The 25,703-nt window shown below is 44.7% G+C and overlaps 1 protein-coding gene and 1 non-coding gene across 8 annotated transcripts in view; both read right to left on the bottom strand.

Annotated features, from left to right (window-relative positions):
- The window catches only part of LOC102997289 (zinc finger protein 660), a 34,766-nt gene extending 9,491 nt beyond the window's left edge, over nucleotides 1-25,275 (bottom strand). The window contains exons 1-8 of one of the 7 annotated variants that reach the window (XR_003621616.2): nucleotides 24,968-25,275; nucleotides 22,930-23,470; nucleotides 18,992-19,163; nucleotides 17,530-17,621; nucleotides 16,994-17,123; nucleotides 12,822-14,252; nucleotides 1,108-1,242; nucleotides 87-208 (exon numbers count right to left, since the gene is read on the bottom strand). Coding sequence is in view for 4 of the 7 variants with exons in the window: in XM_057555659.1 (XP_057411642.1) it covers nucleotides 12,799-14,252; nucleotides 16,994-17,123; nucleotides 17,530-17,621; nucleotides 18,992-19,163; nucleotides 22,930-23,352 (2,271 nt within the window). In the remaining 3 variants the exon portion in view is untranslated. Of the gene's footprint in view, nucleotides 1-86; nucleotides 209-1,107; nucleotides 1,243-6,754; nucleotides 6,840-12,028; nucleotides 14,253-16,993; nucleotides 17,124-17,529; nucleotides 17,622-18,991; nucleotides 19,164-22,929; nucleotides 23,471-24,967 lie in introns of those variants that run through there. The other 6 variants (XR_003621617.2, XM_028161689.2, XM_057555660.1 and 3 more) reach the window with 6 other exon arrangements.
- On the bottom strand, nucleotides 5,477-5,549 carry TRNAE-CUC (transfer RNA glutamic acid (anticodon CUC)). Its single transcript has one exon. It is a non-coding gene; the product is annotated as a tRNA-Glu (tRNA).
- Nucleotides 25,276-25,703: the final 428 nt, after the last annotated feature.

Here is a 25,703-nt window from a genome sequence, read left to right as displayed (position 1 = left end):
GATCTCAGGAGCACCATTCATTTCAGGCTGTGAGGAACCCACAAAGGGCAGAGTTCTATTCTGAGAGAGAGAGACAGAGGTTTTACCTAGAGACGTTGTATTCCTTTAATTCACCAGCATCACCAGCCTTTCAGGTCCCTCTGGGCAGTGGTCACATGGTCTTTGGTTACTGTTTAGCTGCAGTGGAGTGATGAATAAGAGGCAATACCTGAAAATAAATTCCAGAGAAACAGATGAGTGAAGTGTAAAAATTTAAAGGAAAAAAATAAAAGAACTATTAGAAATTATCTTGATCTCAGGGAAAGGCCTAGGCCTTAAGCATAAAGCAAAAGCTGACACCATAACAGAAAAGCTGATAGATTTGACCATATAAAAATTTCTTCACTTAAAACATAAAAAATCTGTAATATAAAATAGAGTTGCCTTATACCATAATTCCTTCTGCGTATGTCTGTGCCCCTCCTCACACGTATACTTTAAGCTCTAAGCCCCCAGAGAACAGGGCCCATGATATTTGTATATGGATCCCACACAGTGCCTGGCACATAGGGCTCAATAAATGTTTGATTTGAAATGTTAAGTAAGTTCAGGATTCTATCTAATTCTATCTGGGTGTAGGGATGGTGAGAAGTGCATCCTCCACACATGACCACCCTCATCCCTCCTCTCCACCTGTTTATCTCTTTGGTGCTTCATATTGTTGAAACACCATGACAATACTGACATTCTTGGCAGTTCTGTCTCAACAGGGCCATCCAAGGGCTTAAATTCCCTAAGAGACTCACCTAGTCTAATTGCTCAGAGATTCTCAGAATGTCAGAGTTAGGAGGAAACTCCTAGACCACCTCGTCTCATATTAAAAATTTGAGCTGGGGAAACTGGAACTTAGAGGAGAGCTGGGACTCAAGCCAAAGTCTCCTGACACCCAAAATTGAGTTCCACTACATCACCCTTCCTCACCAAAACTCTACTCCTCAGGGTACAGAGGTCCTCCTCCCACTTCTCTGTTTCTCTCGAGAAATGTTCCCTTTCAGACCTGGTTCCCATACTCTCTAGCAGGCAGGATTCCCGTCCCCAGACAAACTAATTTCACAATAAAGATCTCACCTGCCAAAGAGAAGGGAATGGCTCACTTTCACGCCTGTGCACAGTAGCCTCACTCCAAAGGATCTGCCCAGCACAGATCTTGCCTCATCTCTTCCTTCGGTTTGGTGAAAAAGTTCCTAGTGGGGTCTTGAATCACTGTAAACACATAGAAATGACTTGAGTTCTCTGAGAGCTCAACTGCAAGGGGACACTCAGGGCCATGTCCCATCCCTGGGTCACTTCCCTTTCTATTGAACTGAGAGCAATAAGGATAATCATTCCCATTTTAAAGATGAAGAAATGAAGCTCCCAGAGATGGAATGACTTGCTGAAGGTCATATGGGTAGTAAGAGATAAGCCTTCTGCGTCGGAAGGAAATCCTCATTCCATCACACCACGGTCGCTCCTTTTCACCTGTTCTGTTGATATCTAAGTCTCCACATTCTCCTCTAACTGAAAAATGCATTCCAAGTGAGAAGTTCTCTGCAATCCAGCTTTCCAACAAAAGTTTGCAGAAAAGGGATGAGGGAAACTCTGCTGAGTCAAATGTCTTTAAAGACAGGAAGAAATAAGGCTTTACAGGGATGCTAGAAGGAGAATTTTTTAATGATTACCCATCTCTCAGGATCACTAGGCCTCAAAATCGGTTTTGTGTTTCCCCCTTCAGATTCCCAGACCCCGCGTCTAACCCTTCAAGCTTGTTCCATTTCTTCCCTACCAGAATATAGCTCTGCCTTGTACACAACTGTAATCCCTGTATCTAATACACTACAAGTTGGTGCTAAGTATTTGTTGAATGAATGAATGAGTAACCTTCGGCAAGGCTCTGCCCTCCTCTCTGGGTCGGCTTCCTCACTGAGAACACAGCAGGGATTGGATTAGTGATCTGAGCCAAATACTTAGGTGTTGCGGAGCCCTTTGAGAGCCTGGGCGGGACGTGGACCGCTTTTACCAAGGAGGCCCCATGGCTAGCAACGAGGATGATACAGTTCTGTCACCACTGTCAGCTGGTCCGAGTGAGCAGCTACGCGGAGCGGGAGACGAGACCCAAGACAAAGGGGCAGCGCAGAGCATGGGGAGCGCGGCCCACGACGACACCTTGACCTGCCGCGCCCCCGTCTCCGCAGCGGGCAGCGGTGAAGGAGGCCTGGCCCCCGGCCTATGTGCCCCACCCGCTCCCAGAACCGGCCCGAAGCCCCACACCAAGCTGCCACATACCCCGCACAAAACGCGCCCGAACCACCTCTTGGAACAAAGCGGAGAAGGAACTACGTCACCGACTCCCCACTAACTCCCACCCTAACCCTCCGGTCTTTCTAGGCATCGGGAGGTTTCTGCATCTCTGTGCCCCCTTCGCAAGCCCGCAGGTCAGGGGACGCCCTGGCCCCGCCTCCCGCCCAGTTTTACCCTACCATTGGCTGAGAGGGCGAAAGGGCGTGGAGAGTTCAGCCAATAGGCGGAGAGCCCTGGACGGGGTGGAGCCTGGGGAAAGGACTTGGTTAGGGCGGGAAGAGGGACCAATCAACTGGGCAGCCAGACTACCTTCCTCGAACTGAAACTCTCTGAAGTCACACCCCCAGCTCAGGCTGCTGAGCCGAAAAGTCATCCTTTCACACATCCTTCTCCTTTCAGCCTCCAAGTCAGGATCGGCTACCATTTATCGGCAGCATATAAAAATACGTGTCGAGTGCCTACTATGTCATTGTTCTAGGCTCTGCAGATACAGTAGTGAAGACAATGAACTTACTGCCCCATGAAGCTTACCTTCAAGTCAGGGAGACAATGGATAAATAAATACCTAGAATGTAGTAGTGCCTAAGGGGAGAGAGAGAGGGAGAGAGGAAGAGAGGGAGGTAGAGAGAGAGAGAGAGAAGGGGGTAGGTGGTGGTGGGGTTATTTTATAGATGATAGGGAAGGCAGAGACAGGAAGTGAGCAATTTAGGCATGTGGGCAGCTGGTGGAGTATTCCTGATAGATGGAACATCAGGAAGCAAAGACCTTAAACCAGAAGGAAGGGGACGCACGTTTTGGTCCATAAGGGATTTGGATATGTCCCAAATAACACTGGAGGGTTTTGGGACTGAGAAGTGACATGATCTTACCTTTTTTTTTTTTCCTGCCACATGTTCAAAGGTTTATTAGCTATCAGATACGAATGGAGCCAAGAAACCTGTTTTTCTATAAATTCTAAATTCTTGCTTTCAGTCCTCAGCCATTTTGACATAAACCTTGCATAAAAGTTTCACTCCATGACATGACGTTTTAAAAATTTGTTCTGGTTGCTCTGCTGAGAACAGTCTGAAGGTGGGCAAGAGTAGAAGCAGAGAGATTAAGAAGCTACTGCACTATTCCAGATGAGAAATGATGGTGGCTTGGACTAGCTTAGAGGTGATTTAGGTGATGAGAAATGGTCTACATATATTTTGAAGGCATGTCCAGCATGATTTGCTAATGAATTGGATGTTGATTAAGGATGACTCCATGGTTATTGATTTGAGCAACTAAAATAAGACTGCCTTTTGGAAATAGAGTAGACTGAAAGAGGAACAGATTTGGGGAGAGGGATCAATAGTTTTGTTATGGATGTGTTAAGTTAAAGATGCCAATTAGACATCCAAGAGTAAATGTCGAACAGGCAATTGGGATAGGAGTCAGGAGTTCAGTGAAGAAATCACAACTAGAGATGTAAATTTAGGTGTCGCTATATAGGGCAGGATGGGACAATCTAGGGAGTGACTATAGACAAAGAAGTCATCTGAGCAATAAGCTTTGAAGCTCGTTAATCAATAGATGTGTGTTGAATACTTAAAGCATACCAGGAGCGTTCTTATCCATCAATTCTTATAGGTGGCACAACATTTTCTAAAGAAGATTAAGGCACAGAGATTCAGAGAAATGATAAGACTTGCACAGGTTCATACCCCCAGTTGATGCTGGAAGTAGAACTCAGGAGCACAACACTATTGCCACTACATCAGGAAACACTTAAGAAGAATATTCATGTACATTATGACCGTAATGATCAACTTGGTCTTGCTTTTCACCTATTCTTTTATTTGGGGGAGGAGTTGTCAACTCTGATTAAAATTCTTAACGCCACCTCTGGTCCCGGGGGTAACAATATTTCATTAATATTCCAGCCCCAGCTGGTCTCTAATTTTAGAGAGCATAATGAGGACACATTAAAAATACAAATTCCAGGCCACCCTATCCAACTTGTTGCCTTTATCCACAAGGATTTTTTTTTTTTGACGAAACCTATTCATTCAGTCCAGAATGATGTCACTGTTCAGAATCAGAGTATTTGTGGGGTTCATAATTGCCTAAATATTCAGCAGTTTCAATCTTTATCATGACATCTGTCAACCAAAGAAATTACAACTCATTTTTGGGTAAATGAAATCAATATCCAGTTATTCAGGTCTTACTTTATTGGTCAAAATGGTGATAACACAATGCTTCCCTCTGGTAATTCACAGTCTCTTTGAGGATATGACTCTCTGGCTTTAAGAAAAGATGAGGGGGGAGTTTCCTGGTGGCGCAGTGGTTAAGAATCTGTCTGCCAATGCAGGGGACACAGGTTCGAGCCCTGCCAGGAAGATCCCACATGCCGCAGAGCAACTAAGCCCATGTGCCACAACTACTGAGCCTGCGCTCTAGAGCCTGTGAGCCACAACTACTAAGCGTGCGTGCCACAACTACTGAAGCCCGTGCACCTAGAGCCCTTGCTCTGCAAAAAGAGAAGCCACTGCAATGAGAAGCCCGTGCACCGCAATTAAGAGTAGCACCCACTCGCTGCAACTAGAGGAAGCCTGCGTGCAGCAACGAAGACCCAATGCAGCCATAAATAAATAAATAATAAATTCATTAAAAAAAATAAAGAAAGAAAAATCAGGGACTTCCCTGGTGGTCCAGTGGTTAAGAATCTGCCTTCCAATGCAGGTGACTTGGGTTCAATCCCTGGTCAGGGAACCAAGATCCCACATGCTGCGGGGCAACTAAGCCAGTGCGCCACAACTACTGAGCTTGCAGGCCACAACTAGAGAGAAGCCCATGCACCACAGCAGAGGATCCCACATGCCGCAAGGAAGATCCCACGTGTGGCAACCAAGACCTGATGCAGCCAAAAATAAAACAAATAAATAAATAAATATTTTTTTAAAAAGATCAAAGGATACTTCAAAAGTATAAAAGTGAATGGGACGTTACTGCCATACACACACACACACACACACACACACACACACACACACACACACACACACACAGCTTTCATGGGCATTAAATAATTTAAGCCTCAGAGTAATTTTATGGCTCAATGCTGTCCTTATTTTTATTTATTTTTACTTTTAGTTTTTTTGGCCACGCCATGCAGCTTGTGGGATCTTGGTTCCCAGACCAGGGATTGAACCTGGGCCCTCAGCAGTGAGAGTGTGGAGTCCTAACCACTGGACCACCAGGGAATTCCAATGCTATCCTTATTTTTAGATAAGGAAACTAAAGCCTGGATATGTCAAATGATTTGCTTATGGTTGCACAGCTAGTAGTGGACAATTTGAAACTTGGACTGGGTTTTCTGACAGTAGATCCTGTGTTCTTTTGTCTACTGCCACACTGCCTCAAACTATAGATTGCATTTCTTCTAAAAGGTGTTGAGTTATAATAAGCTGTCCATAATCCCTTTTTACCTTTTTCAAACTTTATTTTGAAATTTTCAAACATGCATATACCCTCTAGCTAGATTCAATAATTATTTTGCCATATTCGCTTTTTCTCTCCACACACACATACACATTTTATTTGTTGTTATTTTTAGCCATTTGAAAATATGTTGAAGAGATCATGAGCCTCCAACCCTAAACACTGCAGCATGCATCTCCTAAGAATAAGGACATTCTTCTACAGAAGCAAAATATAACTGTCAGATTTAAGAAATCTAAACAATTGCATATTATCATCAAATGGGCCTACTATTAAATATTACATCCATTCCATATTTAATGTCTCCATTGATCCCCAAATATCTGCTACAGCTTTTTAAAAAAATTCAAAGTTCACTCACTGCATTTGATGGTTGTGTTTCTGAAGAGTCTCTCTTAATCTACAACAGCCGAGCAACTTTTTTCATTTCACTGACTTTTCAAAGAGTCTAGGTCAATTGTCTTATATAGTGTCTCACATTGTACAAATCAAAAATCAGTGAATCTGACTTATTTTCTCATCATATCCCCCTATATTTCCTCTAAATTGGAAGGTAGGAAAAGAGGCCTGATTAGATTCAAGTTAAATCTTTGCTTCACTGGTGGTGTTAGAACTTACGCATTACATGCCATCCTTAATTTCTTTTTCTTCTTGTTTTGTATTTTGTGTGTACATTAAAATTTCTCCATAATAAAAAGTAAAAACAAAACATTAAGGCTGGCAGTGGGGGAAATTAGGGGGAGGGATAGGTAAAAGGTAGGGACTCTCTTTTTGAGGTGATGAAAATGTTCTAAAACTGCCTGTGGGGATGGTTGCACATGCATGTGAATATACCAAAAATCATTGAACTGTACATTTTATAAGGATGAAGTATATGGTATGTGAATTATATTTCAATAAAAATGTTAAAAACAAAAGTCAGGAACTCACCTCAGATAACCATTTATGTGCCTGCCATAGTGCTGAAATGTCCAGGTTTCAATAGAGAGTAAAATACAGATTGAGGAGCCATTTGGAAGACAACCCAGGAGGCAGTGGCCACAGTGTTCAACCTAGGGGGAAATGTGTTCACTTAAGAATAAGGCCAACTCCCCACATTAGCAGGTCAATCCAGACTTGCCCTTCAGTTAAACTGATATCATGGGCTACATTTTGTCCCCCGCAAATTCGTATGTTGAAGTCCTAAATCTCAGGACCTCACAATGTGATTATATTCAGGGATAGAGCCTTTAAAGTGGTAATAAAGGGTAAATGAGATCATTAGGGTACATCCTAGTTCAATACCACTGTATAAGAAGAGGAAATTAGGACATAAACTAACAGAGGGAAGACCATGTAAAGATAGAAGGAGAAGATGCCCATCTACAAGCCCAGGAAAGAGGTTTCAGAAGAAATCAACCCCGCTGACACCTTGATCTCAAACTTTCAGCTCCAAAACTGTGAGAAAATAAATTTCTGTTGGTTAAGCTACCCAGTCTGTGGAACTTCGTTATGGCAGCCCAAGCAGACTAACACACCCAACTTCCTTGAGAAGCAACATACTTCCTTGAGAAGCAACCAACTCGTGATTCCCCCAAGAAGAGGAAAAGGGATGTTCCAGAACCTGGAGATGCAGAGCAGGTGGCATGTCAGAAGATGGCTTTACCCTTGATATTAATTATGGGCCAAGACATTATAGTTTCTTGTTTTGGGGAGGGCAGGTAGAGCACAGCTTTAGCTCTGCCTCAATGCAAGATATTCCTGACTCTTATTCGAGCATATTGCTCTGGGCAAATCAGAGGCCCCCAACCAGATGTGCAACTTCTCTAGTTCTTGCAGATTTTTGGGAATTGCCCAGCTGTTCCTGATTCTACAGTTCAAATATCCCACATATTCACTCTCAATGGAAACCTCAGGGAGCCCCTGAGAAGTGGTGAATTGTCTAGAGTTCTTCTAATGGTTCTCTTTTGAAAATCTTTTAAATAACTCACTATCTCATTATTTCAGTGCTGCTCATTAGGACAGATGTTGACAACGGATAGCGTGGTAAGTGCACAGCTTAGCCTGGAGAATACAGTTGCCAGTGGCTTTAATTTTAGCACCATAACAGCTACCATGACCACCTTCTTCATAAATGGCCCCTGTAGTAGGCTGCACATACCTCAAATCCTAAGGGCACCAGTAGTGTGGCTCCCCAGTGAGAGCTTGAGTGTCATCGATTTTTGCTCATTGTTGAGGCAGCCTGACTAGAGGTTTCACTAGTGGCCTTTTTCTGAAATCAGGTCATGCTGATTTGCCAGGGTCCCTACAGGTATGGTGTAATTGCATCATTCTGTTCCCTCCTTCCCTGGGGAGCAACACAGACAGTCTCAGAGAGGGGATATAGCATTTTTCAATCTCACCCAAATGGAAATCAAAGTATAATGTATACAGCCTGGTGGATGAGCATGTACCTATGCACCCCATGGCCCTGAACATGCAGCCGTTGTTACCACTCCTCATTTAATCTCAGAGGAATATATATTGTCCTGTGATTACTCTGTCCTTTCATCTCATTGTACTCAAATCTTGGGTGACTGGTGGCCCTGTCCCTTTCCATCCACAATCCATATGGCAGCAGCTTGGGAAACTTAATATCTTGTAAATGCATCATCCATACACAAGACAATGCAACTGGAAGGGACTTGGGGGAGAAGCCTGTTAGATATCATAAAATGCCAACTGTACATACATCTCTAGAAACGTTTAGGTCATAGGACTGCGTCACCTAGGGTGGAAAAACATTATGTTTTCAGTCAGTTGCAAATTCCTAACCAAGAGTCACAGATCAGAAAAGGGGGTGGAACACTAAATATTTCTCTCAAACTGTGTTTTCATGCAAGGTATTCACAGGTCTTGAAAGGGAAAGCGCACCCATCCTACAGGGCATCCACCTGGGCAAAGTACAGGCCGTTGGTCCTGTGCATATATTAGTGGGAGGACTGTCGTGGTTCAGTAAGGAATCAGTCTACAGTGTCCTATCCTGGGTCAAATATCTGTACCACAAGGTACTTGGAGCCAGCTGACATCATAACACCTTGCCATTATCCCCCTTGGGCAAGAGTTTTACAAGGCCCCATCAGGCTAGAACACATCCTAATGTTAGGGATAGGGGGTTTGTTTTTAATTTTCTATAGAGCAAAAGCCACCCTGTGGGTATTCACAATTTGTCCCTAACACCTAGAGTATCCTTTGTAAGACTCCAAGAGGTCGACAACTTCACAGAAATGTCTTCCAGCATGGGACAGTACTCGTCAACTTGTCGGCACCCAAAATCTCTGGACCTTTCCTACTGGTCTTAGAAGCTGAATTACCAGGGTTTGGAATGCAGAATATAGCTGTGGAATATTTTCTTGGTGTGTAAGAGGTAAGAGGGTAAGTGTGCAGCTCCTAACACGTTTACCACCATATTTGGTCACCTGAACAATCTCCTGGGTATAAATTTTGACTGATTTTTTTTTTAAATTTTTTGGCTGTGCCGCGCGTCATACAGGATCTTAGTTCCCGGATCAGGGATCAAACCTGTGTCCCCTGCGATGGAAGCGTGGAGTCCTAACCACTGGAGCACCAGGGAAGTCCCAAACTTTGATTTTTAAAAGTAAATTGGGAGCTCTATCACACTGCTTACTGTAATTCTTTACTTGCATTGTGGACTCATGAATGGAGCAGAAGCCATGTGCTATAACTAAAAGCTTTTCTACACTTATTCCAGGAATAATATTTTTCAAAAACGTGTACAAAATAATAGAAGCTCTGGATGAATGATTTCTTGCCCTCTAAAATCCAAAACAGATTATAACCCAGGTGGGTTTTGCTATGTCAAACAAGAAATAAACTATAACCAAGGCTTTCCCACACACAAATAAGTAGACTTCCTTGTAAGCATAAAGTCTCTGGTGGATGTTTCACACAACTGAATGTTTTCTCACACTTATCTCAGGAATAGTTTCTTTTCTCAGTTTGGAGTTGCCGAGGTAAAATAAAGTCTGAGTTGTGACTGAAGGTTTTTCCACATTCAGTTCTTTTACAACAAAGCTATTCGCAACAGGTAGAGCACATGGAAGGAGCCTCCGCTGTACCCATAATGTGAAGGCTGAGCGAAAAAGAAAAGAGGGCTCTGGGCGGAAGGTTTGTAACCAGATTAGCAAAATGTCAAGCTGCTCCTTTACTTCTTTACTGCTGCACAGCCTATTAGTAATATAAATTTATAACTCACCTTCTAGCTCCAAGTCTAAACAGACAATTTTAACAGCATGCAAATAGAATATAAAGCAATTCAAGGAAAACCCACTTTCCCTATCTTGGGGCAAATATTGTTGATTAGTGAAGAAAAAGACAAATGAAATATGAGGCTAATAAAAAGTCTCTGCAACTTGAGGCAGTAAAAGGACATATGAAAAAAATATATTCAAGGGACCTCCCTGGTGGTCCAGTGCTTATGACTTTGCCTTCCAATGCAGGGGGTGCAGGTTCAATCCTTGGTCGGGGAGCTAAGATCCCACATGCCTCTCAGCCAAAAAACCAAAAATCATAAAACTGAAGCAATATTTTAACAGATTCAATAAAGACTTTAAAAATGGTCCACATCAAAAAAAACAAAACAAAACTGAAAACCCCAAAACTTGGCAATCACGAAAGGAAAAGTGAAAGGAAACCAAAATGTAAAACATTATGGATGGGGTTTCCCTGGTGGCGCAGTGGTTGGGAGTCCGCCTGCCGGTGCAGGGGACAGGGGTTCGAGCCCTGGTCCGGGAAGATCCCACATGCCGCTGAGCAACTAAGCCCATGTGCCACAACTACTGAGCCTGCGCTCTAGAGCCCACGAGGCACAACTACTGAAGCCTGCAGGCCTACAGCCCGTGCTCCACAACAAGAGAAGCCACTGCAGTGAAAGGCCTGCGTACTGCAGCGAGGAGTGGCCCCTGCTCGCCGCAACTAGAGAAAGCCCACGCACAGCTAGGAAGACCCAACGCAGCCTAAAAAATAAATAACTAAATAAAATCTATTAAAAAAAATTGTGGCTGAAACACAGCTCTAACTACATATACAAAAGAGAGTAAAACAACTTTACAGAATACTAGGTGCAGCTTTATGCCACTCTTTGACAGTCCAGTAAAAAGGATGATTTCCAGATACAGATCACCAAAATTTACACAGAGGTAGAAACTTAAAGAGGGCAGTAATTGAAGAAATCAAAATGTTGCTAAAGATTTATGCTTCTCGGGGCGGGGCAGGACAAAAAAAAAAAAAAAAAGACTTGTCCCTCTCAATTCCCTCATCCCCCAAAATGGATCAAGCCCAGTTAATTTTACTGTTCAAAGAATAATTCCCACATTATTCAAACTCTTCCAGAGTAATTAAAGAAAAACAAATACATTTTGCAAGGCAGGCAAAACCTTATTAGTAAATTCAATTTAGTTCTGTACTTAAAACATCATGAACAAATGGATTTTATTCCAGGAGTGCAAGGAAATTTCATTTATCTAGAAACTTGCTCCCCCTGAAATTACAAAAATAAAGAACATTATCTGTAAAATTACACTCGATTTTTTCTTTTAAAAAACATGGTAGAACTTAAAAACCATCATAACAAAAACTCAAAATACAAAACAATAGTAATTATTATAGGGTATAGTATGTGCCAAGCACTGTTTTAAGTGCCTTACACTTATGAACTAATTTAACCCTCACAGCCCTGAGGTAGCTCCATTTTATACATGGAAGAGTTAAACACAAGGAAACTAAATGACTTACTCAGGATCACACACGTAAGAAAGTAAGGAGTCAGGATTTGAACCTAGAGTACCAGGCACAAAAATCTATTCTCTTAACTACTGTATTATATTGCTGCTTCTAAGAATAGGAATAGGGACTTCCCTGGCGGTCCAGTGTTTTAGACTCTGAGCTTCAGATGCAGGGGATGTGGGTTTGATCCCTGGTCAGGGAACTAAGATGCCGTATGCTGTGCGGAATGGCCAAAACAAACAAACAAAAAAAATAGGGAAAGAAGGAAACTTCCTAAACACAATAGAAAATTTATCAGAAACCAACAATGAAATAACAATAGTGAGACTTCCAGGGGTACATGTAGAAGATATCAATGAGGGCTTTATATGAGATATCCTATGAAGAGATGTCACCTCTATCTTTAGAAGCTTCTAGTCTGGTGGGGGATGGGGGGAGGGGAGATTGGTCCAATTTAAGGATGATTCAATTACAGAGCTGAGTTTTCAAAAGGTATTTATTAAACAACTACCATATGAAAATTATTATCTATATACTAAAAGAAACAGATCCTCAAAGAGCCTATAGTAAGTCGGTATGAACACATATGCATTAAATTGAGAATAATTTACAACGCAATTTAACAACAGTTGTACACATAGCACCAGCTAACTCAAAGCACTGAGGTCCAACGAATAGCAGTTTAAGATGAATGAAGACGTATTTGAAGAAGAAAGTCTTTCAGAGATGAGTTGGATCTGGCAGGTTCTGAGGGACACAGATTAGCAAAAGAAAAGAAAAAAGATTTTCTAGACAGGGAACATAAGTGATGAGGGACTATATTAGAGTAGAAGTTCAAAAAGTAGACAAGGAGGGCCACAGCCAAGAGAAGGAAAGAATGAATCAGTACCTTGGAGAACGACTTTATGTAAATGGTAAAATGGAGGAAGTGGAACAGAATAAGGAAATATCTCTGTCCTTGAGAAGTACACATTCTGATTTTGGGATGCCTAAGTAAGAAATGAGATAGATTTTTAAACAGATGAAAAAAAAAGAAAGAAGGAAAGAAATCTACAAGTACATGAAATGTGTAGTCCTTAGTGGGGAAGGACCGTACTGTTACTCCCACTCTCCCACCTTCCTGACCACCAGAGAACATTTAGGGAATGATCCAATTTGATTAGTGGTTCCAAGAGGAGACCAGGGTGAGCATACTTCTTATATAGAAACCTTAACTCAGAGCTCCTTGCTGTCTTAGAGAATCATGTCTTAAAAAACAGACCGAGCCAGACCTGAGTGCTTTTCTCCAGTGTGAGTTCGCTGGTGGTGATTGAAAGTAGAACGCTGACTGAAGGCTTTCCCACACTCAATACATTCATAGGGTTTCTCTCCAGTATGAACTCTCTGATGCACAATGAGCTGTGAGCTGTCACTAAAAGCCTTCTCACAATCTTTGCACTTATAGGGTTTCTCCCCAGTATGAGTTCTCTGATGTACCATAAGACTGGAGCTGTAACTGAAGACCTTCCCACATTCATTACATTCATAAGGTTTCTCACCAGTGTGAATTCTCTGGTGTATAATAAGATGGGAGTTTTGATTGAAGGATTTTCCACACTCTTTGCATTTATAGGGCTTTTCACCAGTGTGAAGTCTCTGATGTCGAATGAGACATTTACTCAGACTGAATGCCTTACCACACTCATTACATTCAAAAGGTTTTTCTCCAGTATGAATTCGCTCATGGTCAACAAGTTGAGAGTTCTGATTGAAGGCTTTCCCACACTCACTGCATTTGAATGGTTTTTCCCCAGTGTGGAGGCTCTGGTGTCGAATAAGACATTTACTTCGACTGAAGGCCTTGCCACATTCATTACACTCATAAGGCTTCTCCCCAGTGTGGATTCTCTGATGGTCAATAAGATTTCTGTTGGAACAGAAAGCTTTCCCACACTCATTACACTTGTAAGGTTTCTCACCACTGTGAAGTACCTGATGATGGACAAGGCTTTTACTCCGAATGAAGGCCTCCCCACACTCATTGCATTCATAGGGTTTCTCCCCAGTATGGGTTCTCTGGTGGTAAATGAGTTGGGAACTCTGAGTGAAAGCTTTTGCACATTCGTTACATTTATATGATTTCTCCCCATTATGGAGTCTCTGGTGTTGAATGAGATGGGAGCTGTGGCGATAGGTCTTTCCACAATCACTGCATTCATAGGGCTTTTCCCCTGTGTGGATTCTGAGATGGACTATGAGCTGACAGGTCTGCCTGAAGGTCTTGCCACACTCATTGCACTCATAGGGTTTCTCTCCAGTGTGGATTCTCTGATGCCCAATGAGGTGAGAACTCCGATTAAAAGCTTTGCCACATTCATCACAGTGATAGAATTTCTGTCCCTTCATAATTCCCTGATGTTCTGCAGGACTTGAGGACAGATCTGGATGTTCCTCAAGTTCCTTATATTCATCACATTCATCTTTTGTGCATTTATTTTTATCCTCCTGTGTTATTTCCAAGAAATCACTCTTCAGTCTGCTCCCTTGTTCACCTGAGGGTTGAACTTCTAGCTTCTCTAAAGCCTCTTCACAGGCATCTCCAGCTTCTGGTCCTCCAGGAATCACTCCATAGAGTATTCCTGAGGTCCTATCAGATGACTCCGATTCTTCAGAAATTTCCTGCTTTGGAGGCAACTCTGAACTCTCCATCCTGTTCTCACCTGCTGCCAAAAGAAAGAAGAAAACAACTGTTACTCACTCTTACCCTACTGAGGAAAGGAACTATCAGGAGCCTATGTACCTAAAAAAAAATTCATATTATGGGTAAGGAATGAGGAGACACATTGAGAACAGGAGAGAAAATGAAAAAACAGCTCAAATTTCTCTTCATGGACAGAAAAACAATAAGGGGAAGCTCGGGGCTTCCCTGGTGGTGCAGTGGTTGAGAATCTGCCTGCCAATGCAGGGCACACGGGTTCGAGCCCTGGTCTGGGAAGATCCCACATGCCGCAGAGCAACTAGGCCCGTGAGCCACAATTACTGAGCCTGCGCGTCTGGAGCCTGTGCTCCACAACAAGAGAGGCCGCGATAGTGAGAGGCCCGCGCACCGCGATGAAGAGTGGCCCCCGCTTGCCACAACTGGAGAAAGCCCTCGCACAGAAACGAAGACCCAACACAGCCATAAATAAATAAATAAATAAAATTAAAAAAAAAAAAAAAAAATAAGGGGAAGCTTGTCAGTGGAGGAAGGCAGAAGAAGAGCTATCAGGACAGAGGGATGCTGAGCCAGCACAGCCACGTGAACAGGCCAGTTGAAAGGCAAGAGACCAGACTGTAAAGCATGGTGTGATCTTCCAGAAGTCACTTAGATGTGACGTCTCCTTAGTAAAATGATGAACCCTAAGGTCCTTTCCAACCATGACATTGTATGGTTCCACAGTTCTCAGCAAAGATGTTGGGGAGAGAGACTGGTGGCAAATACCTCAAATCGAATATGAGAAACAATGTGGGCAAACCTGAGAGTAGAAGGAAAATTTATATTATGAGGATATGATTAGGAAAAAGTGTATATAAGGGAGTGTTTCTGGTATAACAGGACAGTGACAATATTTGGAGAAGCCATGGGTAGAGAAATACTGGGGAAAAGTATTGAAGGGGAAAGCAAAGCTATAAAATTGGGCACCCCTTAGTCCCTGGAGCACTGGACTGGTAAGTACAATACTGCACTCCTATAAAAACTAGGAATGGGGCTGCCCTGGTGGCGCAGTGGTTAAGAATCCGCCTGCCAATGCAGGGGACACAGGTTTGAGCCCTGGTCTGGGAAGATCCCACATGCCGTGGAGCAGCTAAGCCCGTGCACCACAACTACTGAAGCCCGCACACCTAGAGCCCATGCTCCGTAACAAGAGAAGTCATCGCAATGAGAAGCCCGTGAACCACAACAAAGAGTAGCCCCCCCAAGCCGCAACTAGAGAAAGCCCGTGCGCCGCAACTAAGACCCAACACAGCCAAAAATAAATAAATAAATAAATAAATAAATAAATAAATAAAACTAATGGGGGACTTCCCTGGCAGTCCAGTGCTTAAGACTTCGCCTTCCAATGCAGGGGGTGCGGGTTTGATCCCTGGTTGGGGAGCTAAGATACCACATGCCTCTAGGACAAAAAACCAAAACATAAAACAGAAGCAATATTGTAATAAATTCAATAAAGACTTTAAAAATGGTCCACATCAAAAAAAACCCCAAAAAACTAAGAATGGCATCAATAACTTGAAATATAAATCAAACATGTTTTTGGTATCTAGATAATCAGGAATCATAAGGAAAGTGAGCAGTCGAATATTTGCTTTTAAATTCTAGGATTTTTCAGTACAAAAACTGGGAGAAGGCAGAGCAATTATGGTTATAGCTTAACCTAAAAATGTTGGTTCCTTTCAATGACATCTACATCAGGGCTATAAACCTTCATGCTAATTTAGTGTGTGCAAGTTGTAGATGTCTGAATCTCTCACTTCTGAGCCCACCCTCTCCAGAGTAGGCTACTGTCCTACACCGGTCAACCCCAGAACCTCTCCTGACAACAGCTCCTTCCAGGAAGCAGCCCTGCCTCAGTCATTCTGAAGGAGAAGCTGAGGCAACCATGCTTTGTGCCAAACAACCCAGCTCATCCCATGATGGACAACAGGTGACTGGAACAGGGCCAAGCACTAGATGCAAGTGTAGCTTATCTGTAGATTAATCATCCGCCTCTGTGCAGCCAGGACCAAAGTTCTGCTCAAACAAAGATGATATTTAATGGCTGAACCACCCGTGGAGTTCCTCTCTACATAAATTCTGAACTGAAGGTAGGACAAGATGAAGGAAATTACAAGTAGAAGCCAAAGCTGAAATGATGCATGGAGAGAAGGCAAGCCATCGGGAGCCAAAGCAAGCAGAACGCGTGAGGAAACAGAAAGTCTAACTAAAAAGGAGCTCTGACGGGGACAATAGCTTCAGAGTGGAGAATGGGTATCAGAGGGAGGAGAAAACAGATACACAGAGCACAGCTGTCTTACGACACTGGTTAAAAATCCTTTCACTTTTGCTGCTGTGGCTCCCAGGCTCCCAGGTCCCTACAAGGCTTTGTTTCCTGAAGTCTGGTCTAGCTGGTCAGTTTGTTCTAGGTTTCCATTCTTTTAGCCTTATCCTAAGTAACTTAGCTCATTGCTTACAACAAAAACTGAGTGGCTTTCTATTCCTTCCAACTACAACCTCTAACTAAACCAGCCCAGCTCAATTAATAAGGAAGTAAAAAGAATGTTAATAACTGATAAAGTGGATGATGATGTAGAAGGGTTCATTATACTATTCTCTCCACTTTGTCTCTTTATATTTTCATAATAAAAAGTTAAAAAAAGAAAAAGAATATAGCAAAGAATATGTAAAGAAGACAGACACTAAGTTACTGGGTAACAGAGTCATTACCCAATGAAGCCAGGCTGCAGCAATTTTCTGGCATGATGTTCCGGTACAGGGCTGCTTTCTGGCTGAGTGCCGGACCTTTCCACTTCTTCTGAGTATAGTCCACAGACAGGAACTCGAACTCTGCAGCCTCCTGGAATGACAAGCTTCTATTGCTCAGGGACATTCCCAGCCTGGAAAGCAGTCATTAGGGGCACCAAGAACACAGGGTCGGGGAACCTGGTGGTAAAATGGGCGGGGGGGGGGGCGGGTAGGGAGGGAATCTGGGAAAGACAGATTAAAAGGACAAGTCCAGGGAATTCCCTGGTGGTCCAGTGGTTAAGACTCAGTGCTTTTACTGCCATGGGCCCGGGTTCGATCCCTGATCGGGGAACTATTATAAGATCCCACAAGCCGTGGGGTGCGGCCAAAAAAAAGGACAAATGTAGGACAGGACCAGCTCCAGGGGAAGCCACAGGAGCAGACTCAGAATGGGCCAGAGGCCCGGAGATGAGCTCTAGCTATTCCTGGGCCACAGACTTGGAACTCAGGAAGCTCACCTGGGGCCTGACCATCCGGAGCACAGTTGCCGCTGCTTGGTCTCCTACGTTCCCCACTTGGGGAAGGGCAGGCACTGGGGAAGCATGCTGAGCTGAGGGAGGAAAGAAAGCTCTGAGTGGGACCAGCCCTGCTCTTGGCTCCAATGAGGTCTGTATCCCAGCAAGTGGATTCAAGAGAACCCAGGTGGCTCCACACACACGGACCCTCATCCCTGTTCCATAAACGCGTTATCCTTTGTGAGCTGTGAACTTTTCCTGGAGGCACAGAAGGTCCCTGTTCAAACCGAACTGGCGGCTCCTTCCAGCCCTCTCTCTGCCACTCTCAGAAGGAAGCTACACTTCTGACCATCTTCTCTCTCCCATGGCTTCCCCAGCAGCAGCCTGCTTGGTCTCCCCCTCATCTCTCTGCCCCTCATTCCCTGGCTTCTCTTCCTGCATCTGCCCTCTCATCACGGACACTGCAGGCGTTCAGGCCCCAGAGCTTCCCCTTTCCCTCTCTCAGAGATCTCATGACTCCCATTCTCTGCTCTTAAGCTGTCAGTTCTCTCTGAGACCCCTATCACAAGCCTCCAGTTGCCTATTGGACATTTCATTTGGGTGTCCCACACCACCTGAAATTCAGTGCCTAAAGTGCATGTTTCCATCTTCCTTTCCTGACTTCCCAAATTTTCTCAGTGATTCCAAACATCGGCCAAAACCCGCTAATTCTCCCTCCTCTCCATTGTCCCATGGATTCTTCGTTCAAATATGTGTCACATCTATCACTTTCCATTCCACTCAGGCAATTACTGCCTCACATCTGTTCTCCTACACGAGCCTCCTAGTGAGGCTCCCGGTCACTGGTCTCCACACTCAACCCACAGTGCTCATGTGCCACAGTAATCCTTCTGAAATACTGTTTCTAACGCTTCAATCCCCTGCCCCCAAAATCTTCCTGGCCTCCATCCAAAGGCCCTGCACAAGCAGACCCCAGGCTCCCAAATAAGTCCTTCCTGACCCGACCTCAATGGGGTCCAAGGAACTCCCACTTAGCGAGTGTCTTTGCTCCAGCCCTCCATGATCTTGCTCACCGCTTATGATGTCCGCATGGCTCATTCGTGACGGCATCAAATGCCTGCGGACAGATATCACTCACATGTATCTTATGAGGTTGCCTCTTCTTGCACTTAGGACTGACTCTCTGCCAACTAGATAACAAGCCCTTTGGAAGCAGTGACGGTGTACTACATCTCTCTGGTCCTCAACAGTCCCTTTGCCATGAAACGTGCGTGACAAAAATGTGCTAAATACACGAATGATTGGAGAATAAGCAAAAGGAACAAACAAAGTCACTAGGGAAGGAAGACACAGGGCAGGGCAATAAGGGACTCCAATGGGGTGGGAGATGGGGAGATGAAGGAAAGGAGACTCCGAAAGAGAGAAAGGAGGAATGACTTAAGGCCAAAGCGGGGGAGGTGAGTACCAGAGTGCCCACTGGGGAGGCGGTGGTGTGCTCCAGGGTCACCAGGAGGCTCCAGGTGGGCTCCGGGTGCCGAACCCTCACTGAGGAGTGAGGTTGGAGGAGATTCCTCTGTTGCACCCAAGGCTGTCATCTCCTCTGAATGCATTTCCTGTTCCTGTGCCGGAGCTGAAACCTAGAGACAAGGAAATAAAATTGGGTCCAAAAGAGCATCCTTGAAGGTACAGAACCCAGAACCTCTAAGAAGCACCCCCAGGAGAGGAAGCCAGGGAAAGAAGAGCCAGAGGGTCCTTCTAGCCCCACCAGTACAGCCAACTGGGGCAAAAATGTCAAAGCAGGATCTACAGCTTACAATCCTATTTGCCATCCCTCTGTTGACCCTTTTGGTAGGAGCTTCAAGACCAGATTATATAACCATTTCCACTCTGTGTCAGTGCTTCAGACACACATTTGCTTATGAAGAACCCCCTGGAAAAAGGAGTCAGGAAAGTAATTCAGTACACTCCCTAGGGCCTCAGCCTACAGAATAGATCAATCAGAAGTACCAAGGAGTAAAAAGTGACAGGTGTATGTACCTGTATGTGCACAAATAATGCTACAGAGGCTGACAGCTGGAGTAATACCCCAGAACAGCAGCTGACAAACCTCAGCTTTTCCAACTTCTCTCAGCAAAAGTGTCTCCTCTTCAGAGAAGCCATCCCTGACCACACTGACAAAGCAAGGATAGTCACATTCTCTCAAATTACCTGGTTATATTTTCTATAGCGTACATTAGTCTTTAAATTATCTTATTTATACCTTTATTGTCTATTTCTCTGCCAATGAAGTATAAGCGTTTTGAGAGTGAGCACTGTGTCTTGGTCACTAGCTCCTAGAACAATGCTTAGCCCAATGGTGGTGTTCAATTAATATTTGCTGACCGACTTCCTCTCGATATTTTGCTAAGAGTTATCTGCAAACTTGGTTTTCAATATGTACTACCTCTCCCCAAAAATCTATACAAAAAGTCAAATAGAAAAATAAAAAATAAAAAAAAAAAAGTCAAATAGGATCACATTAACACCAACACCAATCTTTAGAGACCTCGAGAATATCTCAGAGCATAGACCTTTTATTTTCTAACCCTTGCTTGTTGTCATCAAATCAGTTCCTCACAATCTCATGGTTACTACTTGTACCAGCACTTGGAGCAGAAAACCTAAAACATTATCTAAATAAATCACTTTTTTAAAATTGAAATATAGTTGATTTACAATGTTGTGTTAGTTTCAGGTGTACAGCAAAGTGATTCAGTTATACATACACATATATTCATTCTTTTCCCTTGTAGGTTATTAAACAATACTGAGCAGAGTTCCCTGTCCTATACAGTAGGTCCTTGTTGATTATCTTAAATAAATCACATTTATAAGCTCACTCACTCTGGCATGTACATAGCACAGCATAAGGTGAAAATAACTTCTTCAACAAAACACATGGATTTGCCCTACTGGGTTACATCTGCTGAGAAGTTAGGGGGCTCTCTCCTTTAGTGTATAGCTCTCCAATGGAATGGTAGGTCCAAGAGGCTCCCTGCAGTCTGGGGTTCCCCAGCTCTCCCCTGGATGGTTCTTATAAATGGGACTTAGAGCTCTTAAATACAGCAGCTGTGGGTACTGGCAGAAGATAGAACTTAACTGCACTGTGATAACACAACCTTGTAATTCACTGACAATGAAATCCTGATAAAGTTCCTATTCATTACCTAGGACTCATAAGTGTCCTCTCCTCGCAGGCCATGAAAACCCCATTCCAATTTTCATTCCAAGATGGCATTCCACAGCAAGACATTAGGGAAAAGGTAGTGGCTTAGAATCTAGGGAGCTGGAAAATCCTGGTTCCCACACACACGGACAAAGGGACTGCTTACTAGCTCTGTCATCTTAGATGAGCCAGTTAACTTCTCTGCGCTTGCATCGCTTGTCAAACGGAGATAATGATTACTATTTGCATACCTTGTAAGCCTGCTAGGAGCTCAAATTAAAAAAGATATAAAAGCATTCTGTAAATTTTGCAGCCCAGTAGGGATGCCTCTACCGCTCTCTCCAGCCCCGATGTGCACACATGTGCATGCGCACTCCTGCTGATCAGAATGACATTCCTCAATCTCCTCCTGGCAAACTCCCATGATAAAGCCTGTTTTTTCATTTAGTCATAAAAACATTTTCTGAATCCAGGCTAGGTGAGATAGTCCTGTTCTCATGTCCTTATGTCAGAAAACTTAAGCTGATGACAGTGGCAGAGTAAGAAATGGAGTCCAAAGATCCCACTTCTAGGCTAGAGCCATGAGTGTTCAGCTGCCCTGACTGTCAACTGTTAGTCACTCTCTTGGGTGTGTGACTCAGTCACCTTTCTTCTGAGGCTCGCTGGATAAAAGACAGTTTTAATGGAGGCTACATTCTCTTCTGCTTAAGCAAAAAGAAGGCGGGAGATAGGGAAATTTTCCTTCTACCCTCCTCACTAAACAGCACTCTAAACATTTCCTCAACCACTTGTCCTTGCCTATGGTTGGACCTAGCTGCTCTCTAGACCCTACTGATAGTTGATTTACCCCTGTGTTTACTTGTTTAAACAAGGAAATAACGACTGACAATGGATCTGATACAGTCAGAGGGTACTGGCTATTACTCCTGGAAAAACTCTAGCCCTAGGACTCCAATCAATTGGAATTCATTCCCTAGGCCTAGATATGTAATCATTTTTGAAAAAGCGCTGAATAAAAATGATGTACTGGGTACTAAGGAAATTTCACTGGTACTGGTTTTCCCTGGTAAAGCACAAAGGAGGAAGAGTAGAGGGGACCCTAATCCATCCTGCTCAGTTACAAGGGAGCAATTGGAGACTCATCAGGAAGAACTGACTCATCCACTGTGTGATGGTCCTTTGATGTCAACTGAGCTCTAATCTAGGTGTTGCTGTGATGGTATGGTGTAAAAGTGATTAAAATTCATAATCGGTTTAAGTAAGGGAGGTTATCCTAGATAATCTGGATAGGCCTGATTCAATCAGTTGTAAGGCCTTAAAATCAGAGCTGAAGGTTCCATGAAGAAGGAATTCTCTTTGTGGACAGCAGCTTCAGCCTATGCCTGAGAGTTCTAGCCTGAACTTTCTGACAGCCTACCTTACAAATTTCTGACTTGAGTTGTCAACTCCCACAATGACATTTCACCTTCTAGCAATATATATATGTATGTATATATATAATTTCCTACTGGTTTTGCTTCTGTGGCTGAACCCTGACTAATACACATAGTCACTGAACTAGTTAGCTCTGTGATCCTAGAAGCCAGATTTCCCACTGTTATGACACTGCTGACTCTCTAACTTTTCCTTTTATTTGAGTTACCCTGGCTAAAAATTTGAGAGAACCCCAGAAAGTAGGGAAAATCAAAAACAGAATTAAAGAAGTGAAAAGATCCCCGTTGGGTTTGGAAAGCTAGAAAAGAACAAAATGATGATGAGGCCCAGAACTGTTACATCTCATAAGGAACTTAAAAGGCAGGAAAACAGCACAGTAACTTGGAGAAGTCCGAGGAAGTAATGAGAACTTCTCAAACGAGGGCCCATGTTATCAGCATACCCTAAGGGCTACTTCTCCCTGACATGCTTCCCTGTTCTAACCAGTGTGCAGATCCTCTGCGTGTCAGGAGCACTGTGTGCAGCTCCAGGCTGCAGCTAGGTTCACGACACAGTACTTCACAAAGTAACTCAGAGCGTGGCTGGGATCTGCATTTTTGCTTAAGGCTAGGAGCACAAAACTCTTTCTCCTTTATACATGGCACTGGCTCAGGAGTCCCAAAGGCAAACCAGCTTAGAGCCTAGGGAATGGAGAATGTCTATTCTCAGGCTACCCCAAGCAGTACAGAATGGTTCCAGATGCCATTCTAGACTCGGCCGCTCACCTCTCCTGGTCCACTAACATGTCTCTGGAAATCCTCCACCACAGCCACAGCCTCCTCACCACTCTCAGGGTGATGCAGCTGCACCCAGGTCCGCAGTTCCCCTGGCAGGATGCTCAGGAACTGCTCCAGGACCAGCAGCTCCAGGATCTGCTCCTTGGTGTGCACCTCCGGCATCAGCCACCAGTGGCAGAGCTCCCGGAGCCGGCTCAGCGCCTCCTGCGGCCCAGACATCTCGTGATAACATAACTGCCTGAAGTGCAGCCGGAAAATTTCACAGACAGGAGGGTGATTCTTTTGGAGACTGCAGCCCTGCCCCCAGCTCTGGCTCTCTGGCTCCTGTTTCACGGTCAAGCGCCCCTCCTGCCTCTGGAGAACAGCACCCCTGGGGATGAGGCCTGAAGTTCCTCTGCCTTGGGCGGCCATCGTGACACCAAAGAGAAGCTTGTTTCGGTTGTGGTTTGTCCGATTAAAATGATGGTCTGTAATTCAGGTCTCAGAAGCTGTTGTCAGAGTTGAGGATGTGGGGTGATGGGAACGTCACCTACAGAAACATCAAGAGAGAAATCAGAGTCCCCAGAGTGCTCAGCCCCAGGCGGATGACAGACCCTCCACAGTTAAAAAGCAAAGCTCTAGAAAAAAGAAAAAAGAGCACAACCAGGGCAGTCTCTCTAAGCATCTCTCCAAGTGACTTCCTTAAAGTTTCAGTGGCTCCCATCACCTACAGGATAAAACCTAAATGTCTATGCCTAGCATCCACAACCTGGCCTGAGGCCTCTGTCCTAGCCACACCCCCTACCACTTTCCCCAGGTACCCACCAGGCTAGAAAGACTGCAATGATCTCCAAATGTGGGATATGCAAGATAATCCAAAAGGTGGATAAAGAAATACTAAGTTGTTATTTAACTATTTAGTGGATGTTTTATAATGTGCACTGAAATTTGTACAGCAGTACATACCTTTAACTCACAGATAAACCTATGTTGGAAATGCATGCTCAAAACTCTTCTACTCTACTCTTTTGTAATAGAGATGCACAATAAAGAAAGTTAGCGACTAAAGCTCTGAAGACACAGCTAGAAGCCACACATACTCCTTCTCTGGATTTTTCTGCTTCTGAAACTTTTCACAAACACCTACTCACCTGTCAAGACCCAGAATAAATGCTATTTTTCTCTTGAAGGCATTCCTGATTGCCTCATGCAGGAAGGGGAGCTGGTCACCTCCCTCTCGGTACTTCTCAGTGTAACATTGTATTTTAACTAATTTATGCACAATTCATCACTCACACCCTCCAAACTGCTGGATGGCCACAAAAGAAAAGGAACCCAATGGAGTAAGAAATGCCAGACCCTTTTCTACTCAACCCACTTCCCTTAGAAAGCCTTGCTGATCTCTCCAGGCTTAAGTGTGGTTACTGCCTCAGTGAACCCACAGTACCTTTTTCATTCAAACCTCTGCTAGAGCACTTCTCACACTGTGTTTGGGACTTACACGACTGCCTCCTCCACTTTATGGGAGGACTCAAAGGGCAGAGCTGGTTCCCAGTCATCTTTGTACGTGTGTGTGTACTTGGCATACAGAGGCACATACATATCTGGGAAGTGAATGAATGATACTGAAGTTGGGGGTGGGGGCGACTTTTATCCAGTTTACATACTGTAAAACCCTGAAAATGAGCACCTTAGTGGTAACTAGGGCATCTGGGCTATGCTTCCAATTCACCATGCATCTTGGTACCTTGGGTAAGCTACTCTCTCCAGGGCTGAATTTCTCTAAAAAGACAAAGATAGACTTAAAAATCTGTGACTCTGCTCTGAGATACATAGAAAGTTCAGGCCATTTTCCTACTTCCCTTACTGCTCCGAACGCTCAGCCCCTCATCTCATCTGGATTTTTGGCTCTCCAAGCTATACTTAACGTCTGAAATTCTGACTGGGTCTGACCCACTTCTGACGCTTCGTACTGTCTTCCAGCCCAAGGCTGGGAAAACGTCTATCTACATTTCGCGTTCGACCAGGCTTCTGCGGCGCCGCTCACCTGGCCACGTCTGCCCTGCTCATCGCTGTACCCGCAGGTGCTGGGCTCTGTGCCAGGCACGGCTGGTCAGGGCACTGGGACAAAGAGGCGGCTCTACATCTGGCGGCTTCTGAGCGTCACGGGGACCGCGCCGCCAGCCGCGGGGGCGAAGAGTGGGTCGGGCCGGCGTAGCCGACCTGGGCTGTGGGCGGCCGCAGCTCCAGCCTAGCGGCCCCGGGTCCCGGCAACACTTCGCTCCCCGCCCCGGGCCCGCTCACCGGGGCACCGCGCCCGCGACCCCCGCACACCAGACGCCGCCGCAGCCGGTATAAGCGAAAACAATGGCCGAGCCGGAAACGAGAGAGGCCCCACTTCCGGCCTCTCCAGGATCCCGGAAGTCTCGGTTGAGAAAGTGGGCGCCCGCGCCACCGCGCCCCCGCAGCCACACAGCTGGTGACACCTTGGGCGCGGAGACCACCCCCTCCGGACCTGGCTGGGGCACAGCGGCGGCAGCGGGGAGGGGGGTCTCAACTGAGGCCTCAGGCTGCACACGTGCTGCTCTCAGACCATTCTAGGTCTGGGCGACCCTGCTGCACCCCAGCTTTGCCCCTTCCCCTCCTGGTGGCCTTGGGAAAGAAAACCTAACCTCTGAGCCTGGTTTTTCATCTGAAAAATGCAGAGCACAGCGTGCACCTGACAGGGCTGTGAGAGCTGAAAGGGGTAACATAAGGACACTACACAGCAAAAGACCTGACAT

The sequence above is a fragment of the Balaenoptera acutorostrata genome, chromosome 10 (assembly GCF_949987535.1).
Source record: "Balaenoptera acutorostrata chromosome 10, mBalAcu1.1, whole genome shotgun sequence".
NCBI lineage: Eukaryota > Metazoa > Chordata > Mammalia > Artiodactyla > Balaenopteridae > Balaenoptera > Balaenoptera acutorostrata.
The sequence above is the reverse complement of the archived record's forward strand: the minus strand, read 5'-3'. Positions and strand labels throughout refer to the sequence as shown.